The sequence below is a fragment of the Hylobates moloch genome, unplaced genomic scaffold (assembly GCF_009828535.3).
Source record: "Hylobates moloch isolate HMO894 unplaced genomic scaffold, HMol_V3 SCAFFOLD_15, whole genome shotgun sequence".
NCBI lineage: Eukaryota > Metazoa > Chordata > Mammalia > Primates > Hylobatidae > Hylobates > Hylobates moloch.
In genome coordinates this window covers 44,864,554-44,881,395 of record NW_026652290.1, presented here as the reverse complement: position 1 = coordinate 44,881,395, position 16,842 = coordinate 44,864,554, and the positions used below count along the sequence as shown (strand labels likewise).

The following is a 16,842-nucleotide window of genomic DNA, read 5'->3' as shown; positions in this document are numbered from 1 at the left end:
TCTATTTTGTTGTTAATGATTCTAATTGTATTATGATATTTCTGTAGTGAATTGTTCATTTGCAGAAGTTCAGTTTGGTTCTTTCTTAATACAGCTATATCATCCAATTCTTGGATCATTTTACCATTTTCCTTGGATTGGGTTTCCACCTTCTCCTGTATCTTTATGAACTTTCTTGACATCCAGATCCTGAATTCAATGTCATTTCAGCCATTTCTATCTGGTTAAAAACCACTGCTGAGGAGCTAGTGTGATTGCTTGGAGGTAAGAGGACACTCTGGACTGAGAGTTTCCAGAATTCTTGCACTGGTTCTTTCTCACCTGTGAAGGCTGATGTTTCTTCATCCTTTTAAGTTGTCATCCTTTGGATGGGCCTTTTTGTTTTTATGTTCTTTATTTCCCTTGAGGGTTTGACTGTGGTGTGAGTTGGGTATAGCTGATTGGCTTTGTTTCTGGATGCTTTCAGAGGGCCAAGGCTCAGCTCAGCATTGCTGGGCTGCATGCTGTAACTCTGGAGCCTAAGACTGGGCTGTGGCTTTGTCCTCTGGCCACTTGAGGTCGAACACTGGCTGCGCTGGGGTAGCCAATGTGCTACCAGGCTGCTGGCAAAAGCCTTCCACTAGGGGCCCCTGGCAATGCTCTGGTGGGGCAGCAGGGGGGCCACGGGTGAAAATACCCTGGTGGAGTGTTGGGGCTGCCCAGGAAACAGCAGAGAGCCTCGAGGGATACTGTAAGAGGGACAGCCAGGCCATTCAGCCCTTGGAGAAACCTCCTTGATGCGGGTGGTAGGTTGCCTTCAGCTTGAAGATGCACCCACTACTTACTTTTTCTAAAGCTTAAATTACTTTTTTTTTTTTTTTTTTTTAGATGGAGTTTTGCTCTGTCGCCCAGGCTGGAGTGCAGTGGTGCCATCTCAGCTCACTCCGCCTTCCGGGTTCAAGCGATTCTCCAGCCTCGGCCTGCCAAGTAGCTACAGTTGTGCGCCACCGTATCCAGCTAATTTTTGTATTTTTAGTAGAGATGGGGTTTCACCATGTTGGCCAGGCTGGTCTCGAACTCCTGACCTCAGGTGATTCGCCCATCTTGGTCTCCCAGTGTCCTGGGATTACAGGCATGAGCCACCATGCCAGGTCCAGCTTAAATTCCTTTTTTAAACTAAGCCTGGTCCTAAACAATACTATCTGTGGAATCTTGAGTTTGATGGGCTAAGTATATTTTTTATCTGAACCACATTAAAATCAATGTCAAACTCTTAAAAACATCTGTCCCTTTACCTTCAAAATCTACCTCCACATTCCCTGTGATGTGCCCACCCTGGCTTCTGTGTTGTAGCAGTAGCTGTGGATGCTGGTGAAGGAGCTGGTAATTCTGTCTTAAGGGGCCATGAGAAGCCTCCAAGAAGTGATGCTGGAGCTTGAGAAGTGAGCTTGAGAGACACATGGGACAGGGAAGGAAGGAGCCTGAGCCAAGGCACAAAAATGTGGAATGAGGTGATGTGGTCTGAAAGCACATTTTCCAAGATAAAATACCGTATCTTTTAAAATGTGCTCTGACGGAGAATCCCTAAGCCTAGCTGGGAAGGTGACCGCGTCCACCTTTAAAAACAGGGCTTACAACTTAGCTCACACCCGGCCAATCAGATAGTAAAGAGAGCTCACTAAAAAGCTAATTAGGCAAAAACAGGAGGTAAAGAAATAGCCAATCATCTATTGCCTGAGAGCACAGCGGGAGGGACAATGATCGGGATGTAAACCCAGGCATTTGAGCCAGCAATGGCTACCCTCTTTGGGTCCCCTCCCTTTGTGTGGGAGCTCTGTTTTCACTCTATTAAATCTTGCAACTGCAAAAATAAAATAAATAAAATAAAATAATAAAATAAAATATGCTTTGTCACAGAATAGGGCACAATTTTTTCTTGTTCCTTGTCTATGTCTTCTATTGCCTCTCTACCTCTTGAAAGGCCTTGCACAGTGTGTCTGATCTATGTGAAAGATGGTTTATTTGTACATACAAGAAATTTCCTGCAAGTCTCTGTCACCATTTGGGGGCAGCCCAAGGGCTGTTGGTAGCAGCAGTGAGTGATCAGGTGGTCCAGGTGCAGGGGAGCTTCGCCCGAGAGAGGAGGGCATGAGGACAAAAGTCATGAGCAGAAGGATGTGTAGCTGGGATGGCATCCTTTAGAGGAAGCCAGGAAGGTGTGCTGGCATGTTCAGTAGCATTTTCAGAAATATTTTTGGAATGTTATATTTAGGTAAACATTTTAGTGAGACATTATTTTCCATCTGCCTTTGATGGTCTTTTCTTCTACCTAATTTCTTAAGAGTGCCCTGGGCTTTTTCTGATAAAGATAATCTTTAACTATAAAGATAAAACATAATCTGGTAAGATATTTTTTAAGGACTGCTGTATTTTGAATAGATCACATCATCATCTTTTCTTCTGTGGAGAATCCAAGCGTTTTTCTGCTGAAAGACTGGAACTTTTTCTCCTGGATTCTGTAGTGTTTGGAGGGTCACTGGCAACATTGTTAGGAGTGCACAGTTCTCAGTGGCAGCACTGTGGTTCAAATGACTTATTTTGGTGTTGTTTTATTGTTTTTGTCTTTTATTTTCATTAAGCTGACAGCTAAATCAGAACTGATTTATCAGTTTGTGGAACATTTAACACAAGCTGTGGAGAGCTACAAGCAGCGAATGGACTGGCTCACCAGCAAGAGTCGGCAGATTTTTGGTGTCATCTTGGAACAGTGTGTCACCATAGTGCTGGATTTTGGCGGCATTCTGGAGGGGGAGCTTGATCTGTGCCGAGAGGCTCTAACAATGGTTCTCCAGGAGCAGGTGGCTCACATAACCAAGTTCAATATCATACGGTGAGTTCCCATAGGAAGGGAGTATTTTAGTGAAAGTTCACAGTAATTTGTACATATTTGGAATTAAGTAGCACAGCTGACACAGTTAGCTCTCTGGTGAGGGAAGAGGCATTATCTTATACTTTCCTAGAAGATGTAATTTCAGCAGCAATTCCACAGTGAATAAATCTTAGGAACTTTTATCTGCTTTGCACAGGGTGTCTTAGCTTTCACATTAAAAGAGATTTAGAAACATGCATTTCTTCAGTGCATGGGAAGGTTAAAATACAAGAACATGCGTTATGGCAAATATATATTTAAGGCCATAAATCTCTTCATTCATTTTAGCTTTTAACTTGGGTAATGAATTCAAAGGTCACTAATTTCACGGATTTTCCAGACTGAAGTTGCAACTCAAGTTGACCTCGCCTATAAGTTGACCCCTTTCATCAGAACAACAGGTGGCTGGCTTTATGGAATTTCCCATATTTCAGAGTTTTCACAACCAATTATTTATGGATTCTTGGATTCAAGAGAATTTGGACGTCAGCACTAACTTCTCATCTGGAAAAGTGATTGCACCTCCTTGACAAAAAACATCTGGTTAAGGGTTTGGGAAGGATCTACCTGATTCAGTTTTTCTGTTTTTAATCAAATACTTTCAGCTAAATAGAGGACATCTCTGGGGACAATGCCTAATTATGTTCTATCTAGATTCCTATTTCTGTCACAGGTATATTACTGAAAGAATCAAGTGCTTAAGTTTAAAGCTTTTGTTTTCTTGGAAACCTCTGAACAACATAGATGCCACTTAGCCAGATTCTCTACCCAGGAAGCACACAGAAGACATGAGTGTGAGCCAGCCCTGCTTCTGGTGGCATGCCATGGGGGCAATCAGGCCAGTTTATTTGCAATTATCAATTGCAAACAAATTGAGATAATTCAAATGGCTCTTCTTTTTTTGGAATTGGGGGTTCTATCAGTCATTTACAAGTCCAAACTAAATGGTTTAACCACATTTTCTCAGGATTTAAAAGTTATACTCTGTTGAACTCAAAACAATACCAGTATTAATCCGAAAGAAGGCAACCTGTGGGAATCTTTCAGGACAATGAAAACAATGTCATGAAAGAATTAGAAATAAAATTTCAGAGCTGTAGGGAAAAGAAAGAGAGATCAGACTGTTACTGTGTCTATGTAGAAAGGGAAGACATAAGGGACTCCATTTTGAAAAAGACCTGTACTTTAAATAATTGCTTTGCTGAGATGTTGTTAATTTGTAGCTTTGCCCCAGCCTCTTTGACCCAACCACTTTGACCCAACCTGGAGCTCACAAAAACATGTGTTGTATGAAATCAAGGTTTAAGGGATCTAGGGCTATGCAGGACGTGCCTTGTTAACAAAATGTTTACAAGCAGTATACTTAGTAAAAGTCATCGCCATTCTCTAGTCTCAATAAACCAGGGGCACAATGCACTGCGGAAAGCCGCAGGGACCTCTGCCCTTGAAAGTGGGGTATTGTCTAAGGTTTCTCCCCATGTGATAGTCTGAAATATGGCCTCGTGGGATGAGAAAGACCAGACCGTCTCCCAGCCCGACACCCGTAAAGGGTCTGTGCTGAGGTGGATTAGTAAAAGAGGAAAGCCTCTTGCAGTTGAGATGGAGGAAGGCCACTGTCTCCTGCCTGCCCCTGGGAACTGAATGTCTTGGTGTAAAACCCGATCATACATTTGTTCAATTCTGAGATGAGAGAAAAACCGCCCTATGGTGGGAGGCGAGACATGTTTGCAGCAATGCTGCCTTGTTATTCTTTACTCCACTGAGATGTTTGGGTGGAGAGAAACGTAAATCTGGCTTACGTGCATGTCCAGTCATAGTACCTTCCCTTCAACTTAATTATGACATAGATTCTATTGCTCACTTTTGTTGCTGATCTTCTCCTTATCACCCTGCCCTCCTACTACATTCCTTTTTACTGAAATAATGAAAATAATAATCAATAAAAACTGAGGGAACTCAGAGACCGGTGCCGGTGCAGGTCCTTGGTATGCTGAGCGCCGGTCCCCTGGGCCCACCCTTGTTTCTCTATACTTTGTCTCTGTGTCTTATTTCTTTTCTCAGTCTCTCGTCCCACCCAACTAGAAATACCCACAGGTGTGGAGGGGCAGGCCACCCCTTCATAGAGCAATAGAATTGCTGGTGATTTGCAAATCTTAATACTGTGAGTTATTATAAATTTACTATTGAGAGAAGCCAGTTACATATAAACTTGCCTGTTTATAAAAAATAACTTCTCTTAGTGTTTTAAAGGACTCATTATTAGTGTTTACCTTTCTGTTTCTCATGTAAACATTGTTTTTCCTAGTCAGCAGGGCTTATAGAAGATAGTGGTGCCTTGAGAACCTGTCTTAAACAGCTTGCTGGTTTTGTTGGTAACATCAGAGGGCTGGGAGCTATGATTTCTTTCTTTTTCAGCTTTAGAGATGGATGTTGGCAGCTTGCTGCTCATGGCTGTGAGACGGAGGGTTGGCATCCCCAGTAGCATTGATCACTGCCCAGTGACCACTCCATGTGATCCCTTTCAGGGTTTCTCAAGAGCCTGTGAAGTGGCAGGAAAATGCTACTCCTGTGACCAAACAGTCCATAGCTACTGCCATCAGTTGGATTGAGGAACTGACGGTTGAGCTGACTGTGAGCGAGTTTGGCCGCCTGGATGCTCTGCTGGAAGCCGGGAAAGACAAGACTGTAAGTGCGTGTTCATGGCTGGCCCCAGGCCATGGAGGTGGCTTCCAGCTTAACTCTTCACACTCAGTGACCTTACACGGCCCTTCAACTGATCTTGGGCCCCTCCCAGCAGGATCTGACAGAGATCCCATCAGGCACTGATGGTGATGGCATAGCTGGAACAACCCAAATGAGGCCCCTGAATACCCATCCCCTGAACCTGGCTAGCCTGCCTCTGTAGGGTGACTGGGGATACAGGGTAGACCCTTGTTTAGCCAGTGTCATGAGAGCCGAGTGTGACTCACACCCACCAAGCATTGAGAAAGAACAGGAGAGAGGCCATAGTTGTGCATCTTTGCCATATTAACTTCACTCTTGCTCTCCTGCCAATTAGATCAGTCAGTCTATCTCTTATGGGGAGGAAAGAGAGATTGGAAGACTCCTCATAGAACCCTGAGGATGAGGAAATAGAGTTTTCCCAGCATCCATGTTCTGAATCTTTCCTAGTTCCTCTTCTTCACAGACTGGATCTGTCATCTGTCACACACTTTCCAAGGTGAAGTACATGCAAGCTGATGACTCCATCCATTTTTGGATGTCAACGTATTGACATGAATTTTGGTAGGGACCTTTTGGAAGTAAAGCTTTACCTGGAAGAAGTGATTAGATGGTGGTGTGTTATGTCTCTTTGAGCCACAGGGTCTGTGTTTCTGGGAGTGACTCTAGTGATGGGAGTGTTGGGGCAGTGGCAAGCCACTGGAGACACACTCTGGGCAGGCGGGATCCTTTCGCCAGCCTTGAGTCCCTGTGGTAAGGTCTGCTTGCCTTTGGATACAGTTACTTAACAATTATGTGCTTCCTCCGCTCTGGAAGCCAGGGGTTTCTGTAGGTTTCAAACTTTACCCAGCTGCATCAAGAAGTCCATTGCTGGAGAAAGAGGCCACGTGTTGGCATCTTGAAAGGTAGCCCCCAGTGGTCACCGGCCTGTGTTTATCAATACTGAGGGCGATGTTTTGTAATTGGAAACACGTTGTTTTTCCTTCCAAGGCCAAAGGAACAAATGTTTTCCATTAAGGAAGAACCAGATACAAGCTAGTTTGTTCCTTGGTCCTTTGAGTTTGTTTTAACATCTGTAAAATTTCAAGTGTCTGGACACCTTAATAAGCATTCAAAAAAATGAAACATTCCCAGGCTCAGGGTGTGTGTGCATGAGCCTGTGCAGACAGCTGTTCTCTTTGTCTATGAACCTGGCTATTGTGGTCACAGCTGACTGTGGCCCCCTGACCTGACTGCAGGATCCCCCAGTGACCCTGCCTTTCTGTTTTACTCCTTCTGGTTCGTGCCTCTCCTTTCTCTGGGGTTCATTCCTATTCCAGGAAGTAAGGAACAATTCAGTGAGTTCCAGGGAAGTCCTATGGAAGAAAAGGAACCAAGAAAGAAGCTTCCAGGCACTAATCATCAAATGCAGCCTGAAAGCTTTTGAGAAGAGGCTGTGGAGCAGCACATGCAAGCCCTGCACAGACCGCTGTGCCCCTCTGCCCACAGCCTTGATCTGGGGGTGGTCTCAAGGAAAATTCTAGTAAACGCAACTGCCTTGCATATAAAAATGCCATGTCCTGTGTTTTATGAGGAGTTAAAAAACACGTGTGTGTGGGAGGGGCTGGGGGGACTGGGTTCCCATAAGTCCTGCTTCTCTGCTCCATACCTGTCATGCCCATCCCAGCGAGTTCTGAATTCATCCAGATGGCTGCAGTTTGCTCTGAACAGAAAAGATGGAAGGCTTAAAGAATTTTTTGAACAGCAAATATAAACACCTAGACTGTTCCTACTGATAACAGCCTGCTGCAGGTTAGCATCTCCCTCCATGAGCGGGTGCTGAGAGGAGCCAGGAAAGTGGGCATTGTCTTGTGCCCACAAATTAACATGCAAGTCCCGTTTCTGTACCAAGCCCACATGAGGAGTAGGGCTGAACCACGTGCTTGGTCATGGAGAAGGAAGATGCCCAGAGAGGCTCCTGGCCCCCTCCAGGCGCAGGCTTTGTAACCACCACGGGCCAGGAAGACTGAAACAGGAAGCAACGAGAGAGGGGAGCCTTGAGTTCTAAGACGGGCATGTGCAGAGTGGGAGATCTATTGAAATACTGGCTCGACTCATAGCACTCGAAGAGCACTATTGATAGATGAATTACTGTTGCGTCTCATGAAAAGGAACCTGGCTCATTGGGAGGGCAGCATGTGGGGTCCTGGGGACATGTTTGGTGGTTGAGGGGGTTGACATCCTCAGAGACCAGGTGTGTGGACTGGCACAGCGTTTCTGCTCTTCAGTAGCCCTGGTCCAGGACATGCATCTTTGGAAGTTAGTAGCTTCCCAGGCCTTACAAGGAAGGGTGGTGTACAGGATGAAAGAGAAGGCTGTTTACCCAGAGCCCTGGTTCTAAGCTGCCTAAGAAGACCGAGAGGCTTTGCTTCTCTGCCAGGACAAGGCCACCTACCCAGAAGATACCTGCATTTCTGATTCTGTTCTCAGCCTCTCTTCCATCCACCTGCTGGTGCACATCTGTTTAGTTTTTGGTTTCTTTTAATCATATTTCCTGGGAGACCAAGTGAGTGGATTAAAGACAGACCCACATGATTTCATTAAGAACCTTCACTGCTGGAGTAAAAGCCAAAGTCCTGGCCACATTAATCCATGACCCTGGCAGTTCATTTATTTCCTTGTAGTGGTTCAGGCGGGCATCAGATCTTTTCTTTTTTGTATCTCTGATGCCTAACAAGGGCTCTATAAATGCTTGTTGAACAGTGAAGGGTTGGAAAGGAAATAATTTTCATATTCTTGTGTTTGAGGGGAAGATGTGGGTCCCATTTCCAAGCTATGGCATAGATTTGAGTTTTGTGAATTGAAGTGAGACGGTCTGTGTGGGATTGAACAGGTGAATTTGCTGAGTCTTGTAGGACCCTGGTGGGGATGGCAGGTGGGGACAGAGACCCTGAAACCTGGGAGGTCAGAAAGTCGGTGGTGGTCAAGGATCCTAAGAGGGATCCAAGAGGTGAACTAGATCAATACCATGGGGACAGTCACTACCATAGAGGGAATCAGATCAAATGGGCTGAGACAGCAGAGGATTCCCACAGGTACAGGGAGGATTTGGAGGTCAGATCCAAGGACTGGAGTTGGCCAGAAATGTTGCAATATTCAAAGGTGTACGCAGAACAAGACCGAATTTTGCTGGATCTTTCGCTGCTGTTCTGGTTGAGTTTCTTTTTGCTCTTTGAAGAGTGAAGATTTTTATACCTGGAAGCCTAGGGGATGAGAGCACAGGCTCTGGCCAGTGGAGCAGAGGGCAGTCAGAGTAGAAGCACACACTTCTAGTCTGTTCCTTTCTTCCCCCAAAAGCTGCAGCTGGGAAGATGTCAAGGACTCTTTGGTGGGGCAGAATGCATGTTACTGTGTGAAGCTGCAGAATGAATGGCCTAGATAGAATAGGGAATTTCAAGTGAAAACATAAAGGCTCCTCCCTACTTGATGTAGTATGAAGTGGCAAGAGCTTTTTACTCACTCTAAAGGAGCTGAATGGAACTCATGTATTTTATCAAATTCGGTGCAAATCAGCATTTAGGGAAATGTGGTCGGTGAGGAAGCTGCTCCTGGACTGAAGGCTGCTGCTGAGCCTCAGGACTGGCCTTTGCCTTCAAGGAGCTCAAAGACACTGGTTAAGGGAGCAGATTCCCATGAGGATAACTCCTTTAAGCCACACAATCTCCTGGTCCCAACTTTTGGTCAGTGATGTTGGTATTGGGGGTAGGAGCCTGAACCCTTGGATGGTGGGGTAACCACAGAAGTAAAAAAAGTGCCTGTCCGGGGTCACCTTCTATTGCTTGCTCTTACTTTCAGAATTCTGGGGCTCGCATTCATGTCTAACAGGTGACCAGCCTTGCCACGAACAGCACAGCACAGCCGCGGACAGCAAGGGCAGGGCTTGTGGGGCCAGGCAGCCTAGGCTTACCAGCTCCAAGGCCAACTTAGTTTTCCTTTCCAAGCCTCAGTTTCTTCATCTGTAAACTGGGCATGGTAATAATTCATGCTCCACAGGACTGTTGTATTGAGTGAAATAATTCATTTTCGTTTATCATCCCAAATAGCCAACAGCATTAAAGCTATTTTGCTTTAAGAGGCATTTTGCCAGTTTGATGGCAGACAGGAATAGGTAGCATATTTATCCTCTTTTCTGTTTTTCTAAGTGTCATCACGTGAGCAGAAAGGAGAGGCAGAAAGACTGTACAGGAGAGTGGGGGGGATAGGTGGTCTCAATGTAAAGCATGTCCCAGGAAATCTGTAGCACAGAGAGTTGACTGAAAATGTATGTGATTAAGAAGCCGAGTAATGAACTTAATGAATAGTGAATAATGTCATAACCTTAGTAAAGGAAAATAAATCCTGACTCACTGTTGGCTACAGCAATTTTCAGTTTGGTGAAATCTCAAGGGAAAAACATTTCTGCACAAGAACTTCAGGTTTTTGGATTAGTGCCAGAGCAAAGAAGCTGCGTTTACATGACGTGCATTGGACGTGTGTGGTGTCAGGAGCGGCTGACAGACCACCTCGAGATGTGTGTCTTCACCTCCCTCTTCATCTGACCAACCCTAGAAAATACTCTGCGTCTGCTCCCCTGTGTCAGGCCATGTGTCACTTAGATCCTTGCAACAGGATGAACCTGTCCCCATGCTAAACTTGGGCACTGGCGCGGCTGGAAAACTCGGATAAATAATAGGCCTGCTAAGTGGAAGCCATTTAAATGCGCCTCCCACGAGGTCATGCATCAGACCAGGAAAAGAGTGAGACAGAATGCATCTGCTGGAAGAGCAGTATTGGCTGGCTACAAGGAATCTGGAGAAGATGGTTTCTTCCTTCTTTCAGGGTTTTTCTCGCTTCCAGTTTACTGACTTGAAGAAATTTACAATATTCCTCGGTCTCTTACTGCTCGATCAGTACTTTTTAGAATCAGGGAGCTGGCGTTGAAAGCCCTGAGAGAAAGAGGCCTAGGAGGGGGCCGGGGCTTTCTGTGCCTCGTTGGTGGAGGGATGTTCCTCAAGTGGCCTGATCTCAGCTCCCACTCTGTCTTTCTCCTAAGTCCCAGTCTGGGCCCCACCCACTGCCTCCCACCCCCATCCCTTGCACCTCCTTGGCACAGTCTGCTCCATCTGCTGCAGGCAGAGCACCCCAACCAACTAGAAATCAACCATGAGGCCTCCCGCCCCCCACCCTCCCGGCCAGGTGCGTTTAAGTCCTGGGATAGACGTTGAGGTGAGGCCATTTGTTGACTATCTTCAGCTCATCGGGATTTGGGATTAGAGCAAGGAGAGGGTCATGAATCCTAAAGGGATGGTGACATCTATTTACCTCCTAACACAATACATTTGCTGGGGTTTCTTCCCCCATTTATGTGTGGACACAGTCCATCGGGACATTTATAGGGCAGGTTGAGAGGATATGGATTCCTGGCTCTCCTTGGGTTTTTTACTTTCTGAGATGTATAGAAATCCACACATAGTTGGAAGTCATCCTGTTTCAATGCCATCATGAATAATAAACTGCATTGTCTCCCTTTTAACAAGGGAAGACACTGAAGTTAGGTCAGTTGCCTGAGGTGACAGAGCTCCTGGGTGGCAGGGGCGGGGAGGACTGTGGAAGCACCGTCCTGGGAGGAGCGAGGGTGGCGAGGCTGCAGCAGGGCGGGAGGGGTGGCCACCCTGAGATAGAGCGTTCTCTCTCAATTCAGCAGGTGGCACTTATCTGGGATTGTCTGCTTACGGGGGGAGGTGTGCATCTTCCAGAATCACTGGTTTAAGCTGTGTGTGTGTGTGTGTGTGTGTGTGTGTCCTGACACAGGGATTGCTTATTCTCCCATTCTTCTCATGGCCTCGTTTGGTGGCAAGAGGCAGGGCACTGCAGGCAGACCTGGCATCTGACCAGCTGTGCACAGTCAGGACAGCCTCACCCCAGCCCCGGGTGTGTGAGTCCCTGCTGAAGTGAGCCCAGAGGTGGAGCCAGCTGGGGATGTGCCCTCCTTTCCACGTTCTGCCTCAGACGGAGGACGCATGAGTTTGCATTGTAGGATTCTGGCACCGCCACGGGAAATGGCGGATAAGCTTCCTGCCTGCAGTGGCTGTGTCAGTCCTTCCTTCATTGCTTGACTTGAAAATAACCACTCCGAACCTGTGCGATATATTTGTGGCCCAGAGGAAGTTCTGCAGATCTGCCAACCATATTCTTCTCATGCCATACCCAAGACAATAGCCACTGTTGACAGACCTTCTTGGCACCAAGCCTTGAATATCTCACTTCCTGACTGGCCCTGATGTCCTCAGAAAACCCTGGGCAGGGCTGCTATTCTTTCTGCCCATTTTTTCTGAGAGATCATTTTGTAGAATGGCTATTACTGATGAGACTAGTACCAAGCTAGGGCATGTGAGGGAGATAAACCATTGGCACCATTGTTTTGCAGATTGAATCCATTTACTACTTTGTGGTGGGGGATGTTCCTGAAGAATCCAAGGAGCTTCTCCTCCAGAGGGCCTTGGAGATCCCGTGTCCGGTCTACACAGTGTCCTTCAATGCCAGAGGAGAAGGCACTATAGCTTTTCTAAAGGATCTGAGTGCCAAGACCCACAGCAGGTAGGCAGAAAATGTGCTCTTGAGTGACGGCAAGCGGGTTGCCTGCTCACACAGGATCAACAGTGGGTCTTGCATTCTTTGTGGCTTTAACCAATCTGTTGCTGTGTTCTCCTCTTTCCAGTATAGTATTTAGTCTCTCTGCATCTTCTCCATCCTGTATTAATCATGCCTTTGTATTTTCTGCAATTCTTATGCTTTGACCTCTTGGCATCTTGCTGGTCCAGGAGACCCTGTCCCTCCCAGGGCTAGCCAATTCCTGGAGATAGCAAATTACTCACTGGGGCTCACTTTCATATGCAAACCAACCAGAGCCCACACTGCCAATCCAGGCTGTCTCACTTAGAACCACTGTTCTCTACCCCAGTCACTCCAGGGCCACACACCAGGAAACTCGGGATGGCCCCTACACCCCAGAGCCCACGGAAATTATTCAAATAGCCAATCCTAAGCCTGCTTACCCTTCCTCTCCTGTTCCTTCCCTTGGCAGCCACATGAAAGGTCCTCACCTACCTTTCCCCTCACTCCCTCTGCCTCCCGGCTGACCCGATGCTTCCCTGTGTGGCCTGCGTGGAATGCTGTGCCCTTCTCTCCTCCTGGGAACTGGGCTAGTCAGCTTGGGCTGCCATAACAAATTGCCACAGGTTGGGTGGCTTAACAGGTATTTATTTCTTACAGTTCTAGAGGCTGGGAAGTACTAGGTGAAGGAGAATTCGGTTTCTGGTGAGGGCTCTCTCCCCGTCTTGTAGGCAGCTGCCTTCTCACTCTGTCCTCACGTGGTGGAGAGAGAGAGAGAGTGAGAGAGAGAGAGAGAGAGAGGAGGGAGAGAGTGTGTGTGTGTGGAGAGAGAGGAGAGAGAGAGTGTGTGTGTGTGTGTGTGTGTGTGGAGAGAGAGAGAGGAGAGAGACAGAGAGAGAGAGAGAGAGAGAGACAGAGAGCGAGGGCACACTCACTGGTGTCTCTTCCTCTTCCTATAAGGTCACTCATCCTATAGAATCAGGGCCCTGCCCTATGACTTCATTTAACCTTTATCACCTCCTCAGTAACTTTTATTACCTCCTGTTCTATCTCCAAAGACAGTCACATTGGGAATTAGGGCTTCAACATAGGAATTTTGTTGGCTTGGGGTTGGGGGAGCACAATTCAGTCCATAGGGGAACCATGAGTAACAACTATCTTTTCAATGGCAGTAGGCTCCTTATCTATTGGCCTCACAATACCCGAATAGTAATAAAACCTGCATTTTAAAACATATGCCCCTGTACCCCGGGTCTGTGTGTGTGTGTGTGTGTGTGTGTGTGTGTGTGTAAGTTTAGCTCTCTTGTGGAGAAAGACCAGCTACTTCTGTGGTTACAAGGAGAATTATAAAATCCTTTCCTAAGTTCTCCTTGAAATGGGTACAAGGTCTTCCCAGAGCACTTGTTCTTTAAATATTTTTAAATTGATATATATTTGTACATATTTATAGGGCCCATTAAGGGGTGGGTTGCCCCTCCACACCTGTGGGTGTTTCTCATTAGGTGGAATGAGAGACTTGGAAAAGAAAGAGACACAGAGACAAAGTATAGAGAAAGAAAAAGGGGGCCCAGGGGACCAGCGTTCAGCATACGGAGGTTCCACGCTGGCACCAGCCTCTGAGTTCCCTTAGTATTTATTGATCATTATCGGGCGTGGCAGGATAATAGTGGAGAGAAGGTCAGAAGGTAAACGCGTGAACAAATGTCTCTGCATCATAAACAAGGTACAGAAAACAGTGCTGCGCTTTTGATGTGCATATACATAAACATCTCAATGCCTTAAAGAGCAGTATTGCTGCCAGCATGTCCCACCTCCAGCCCTAAGGCGGTTTTCCTCTATCTTAGTAGATGGAATATACAATCGGGTTTTATACGGAGACATTCCATTGCCCAGGGACGGGGAGGAGACAGATGCCTTCCTCTTATCTCAACTGCAAAGAGGCATTCCTTCCTCTTTTACTAATCCTCCTCAGCACAGACCCTTTATGGGTGTCGGGCTGGGGGACGGTCAGGTCTTTCCCTTCCCAGGAGGCCATATTTCAGACTATCACATGGGGAGAAACCTTGGACAATACTTGGCTTTCCTAGGCAGAGGTCCCTGCGGCCTTCCGCAGTGTTTTGTGTCCCCGGGTACTTGAGATTAGGGAGTGGTGATGACTCTTAACAAGCATGCTGCCTTCAAGCATTTGTTTAACAAAGCACATCTTGCACAGCCCTTAATCCATTTAACCCTGAGTTGACACAGCACATGTTTCAGGGAGCACAGGGTTGGGGGTAGGGTGACAGATTAACAACATCTCAAGGCAGAAGAATTTTTCTTAGTACAGGACAAAATGGAGTCTCTTATGTCTACTTCTTTCTACACAGACACAGTAACAATCTGATCTCTCTTTCTTTTCCCCACAGGCCCATGTGATATTCTGTTGCATGCATAGCATGTGGAATGATCAAGTTGGATTTAGGATGTCCATCACCTTATTTATCATTTCTATGTGTTGGGAACATCTTAAGTCCCCTCTTCTGGCTATTGTGAAATATAAGATACACTGTTGTTAACTATAGCCACCCTACTTTACCATCGGAACATTAGAACCTACTCCTTCTATCTCACTGTATGTTTGTACCCATTAACCAACCTGTTTTTATCCCCCTGATCCTGACACCTTTCCCAGCCACTGGTATTTATTCTACTCTCATCTCCATGAGATCAACTTTTCCACCTCCTACCCATGAGTGAGAACATGCGATATTTGTCTTTTTATACCTGGCTTATTTCCCATAATATAATGACCTCCAGTTCCATTCATGTTGCTGCAAATTATGGGATTTCCTTCTTTTTGTGGCTGAATAGTATTTATTATGTATATACCACCTTTCTTTATCCATTCATCCATTGATGGACACTTAGGTTGATTCCATATCTTGGCTATTGTGAATAGTGCTGTAATAAACACAGGGTGCAGATAACCCCTTTGATATGCTGACTTCCTTTTCTTTGGGTAAAACCCGGTAGTGGGATTGTTGGATTGTATGATAGTTCTATTTTTAGTTTTTCGAGAAATCTCCATAGTCTTTCCTATAATGGCTGTACTAATTTACATTCCCACCAACAACTTATAAGACTTCGCTTTTCTCTGCCTCCTCAGCAGCATCTGTTATTTTGTCTTTTTGATAATAGCCCTCCTAACAGGGCAAGATGGTATCTTGTTCTTAAGTGTAGGTGCTCATCACAGTCACTGGGGAGCTTGTTAATGATACAGAGGCCAGGCTTCACCTTGCCAGCTCATTGCACGTCATAGAGAGAGCCCAGGAATATGCATTTTTCCCATCACTTTGCATAATAACTGCCCAGAGAGCTTGATTGAAATGCAAATTTTATAGCCACAACCCCAGGAATTCTAATTTTCAAGATCTGTGAAGGGCTAGAAATTTTCATTGTTAACAAGACTTTGGGACTCTAAGGACCATTGCTGTGGCTGCTCTTAACAGCACTTTGAAATCTTTAACATCAGGTATGTGGCTCCCATTCTGGGTTCCTGAGCCCCTAAGTACAGAAGGGGGCTCCCTCCTCTAGCCTTGCTAGTTGAAAGAGAAGAGGCAACTGGCCAGTCACCTCTCTTGCTGTTCTCTGCTTAGCTCATCTGGGGCATGCTAGAGCCCAGGGAATAATTTCCTGTGAGAGAAGCTGTGGTTCAGCTACCTAGAGGCCATGCAGCCATAGAGATGTGTCTTGCAGAAAAGGATGAGGTATTGATGTATCCTCCTGTCCATGCTCTGGACCTTTGCAGGCAAGTGTAACCCATCACGAGTAGTGCCCCTGCCTTCTCCACTCCCTGCCTGGACACTCCATAGCTTCTGGTTGGTCTTGGTGCACCTTTGGCTGTGGGGCCCCAGCTGGAGGGCAGTTATTCTCCAGCTGCAAGTGGCATGTCCTGAGTGTCTCAGGTTGCAGGAGGCTGCCTGGTCTGGTGACCCTCCAAGTGGACTCCGGCTTCCCCTGTGCCAGAGGCTGTGTCTGGGTAGAGCCACCAGTCCAAGCACAGCGCTGTGCTCTAAGGCTTAAACAGCCTGTCATAATGCTGAGTTGCTTCTGCACAAGCGAGACTGTATCAGCCAGAGGAAATTTCTGCCCTGCTCCCTTTTCTAATCTAGAAAACAGATCAGAGAGTGGAAGGTCCTGGGCGCCAAAGGCCTTGACACTCAGGGCATGGGGCCTGCTAGGGCAAACCTCACCCATCTCCCCTCCTTGCCCTGCAGGGCAAGGGAGCTGGACATTTCTGCTCTGGATGAAGCTCCTGCAGGAGTTGGGAATGACCAGGCTAAGAGTTCATTGGCTTTAGGAACGGCACCAGAATGAGGCTGACATTTTAATTGCCGTCAAGTCATTATTCTAGTCTCGCCTGAAGCCCTTTAGGAAGAGACTGAGGCTTTCCATAGCCGCGTTGGGTTCCCTAGACTTCTCCCACCATTTGCATCCTGAGCGGTCCTTCGGGATTTTCTCTGAGTTGAGTGTGTGGTGCTAGGCAGAGATGGAACTCCTGCGGGGCTGGAGGAGCATTACTTGTGACTTCCTCTGCCTGCCTG

At 46.5% G+C, this 16,842-nt stretch overlaps 1 protein-coding gene across 1 annotated transcript in view; it reads left to right on the top strand.

Moving 5' to 3' along the window:
• The window catches only part of VWA3B (von Willebrand factor A domain containing 3B), a 226,645-nt gene that overhangs the window by 32,077 nt on the left and 177,726 nt on the right, over positions 1–16,842 (top strand). The window contains exons 5-7 of the mRNA XM_058428934.1: positions 2,619–2,869; positions 5,434–5,593; positions 12,075–12,244. Coding sequence (XP_058284917.1) covers positions 2,619–2,869; positions 5,434–5,593; positions 12,075–12,244 — 581 coding nt within the window. The remainder of the gene's footprint in view (positions 1–2,618; positions 2,870–5,433; positions 5,594–12,074; positions 12,245–16,842) is intronic.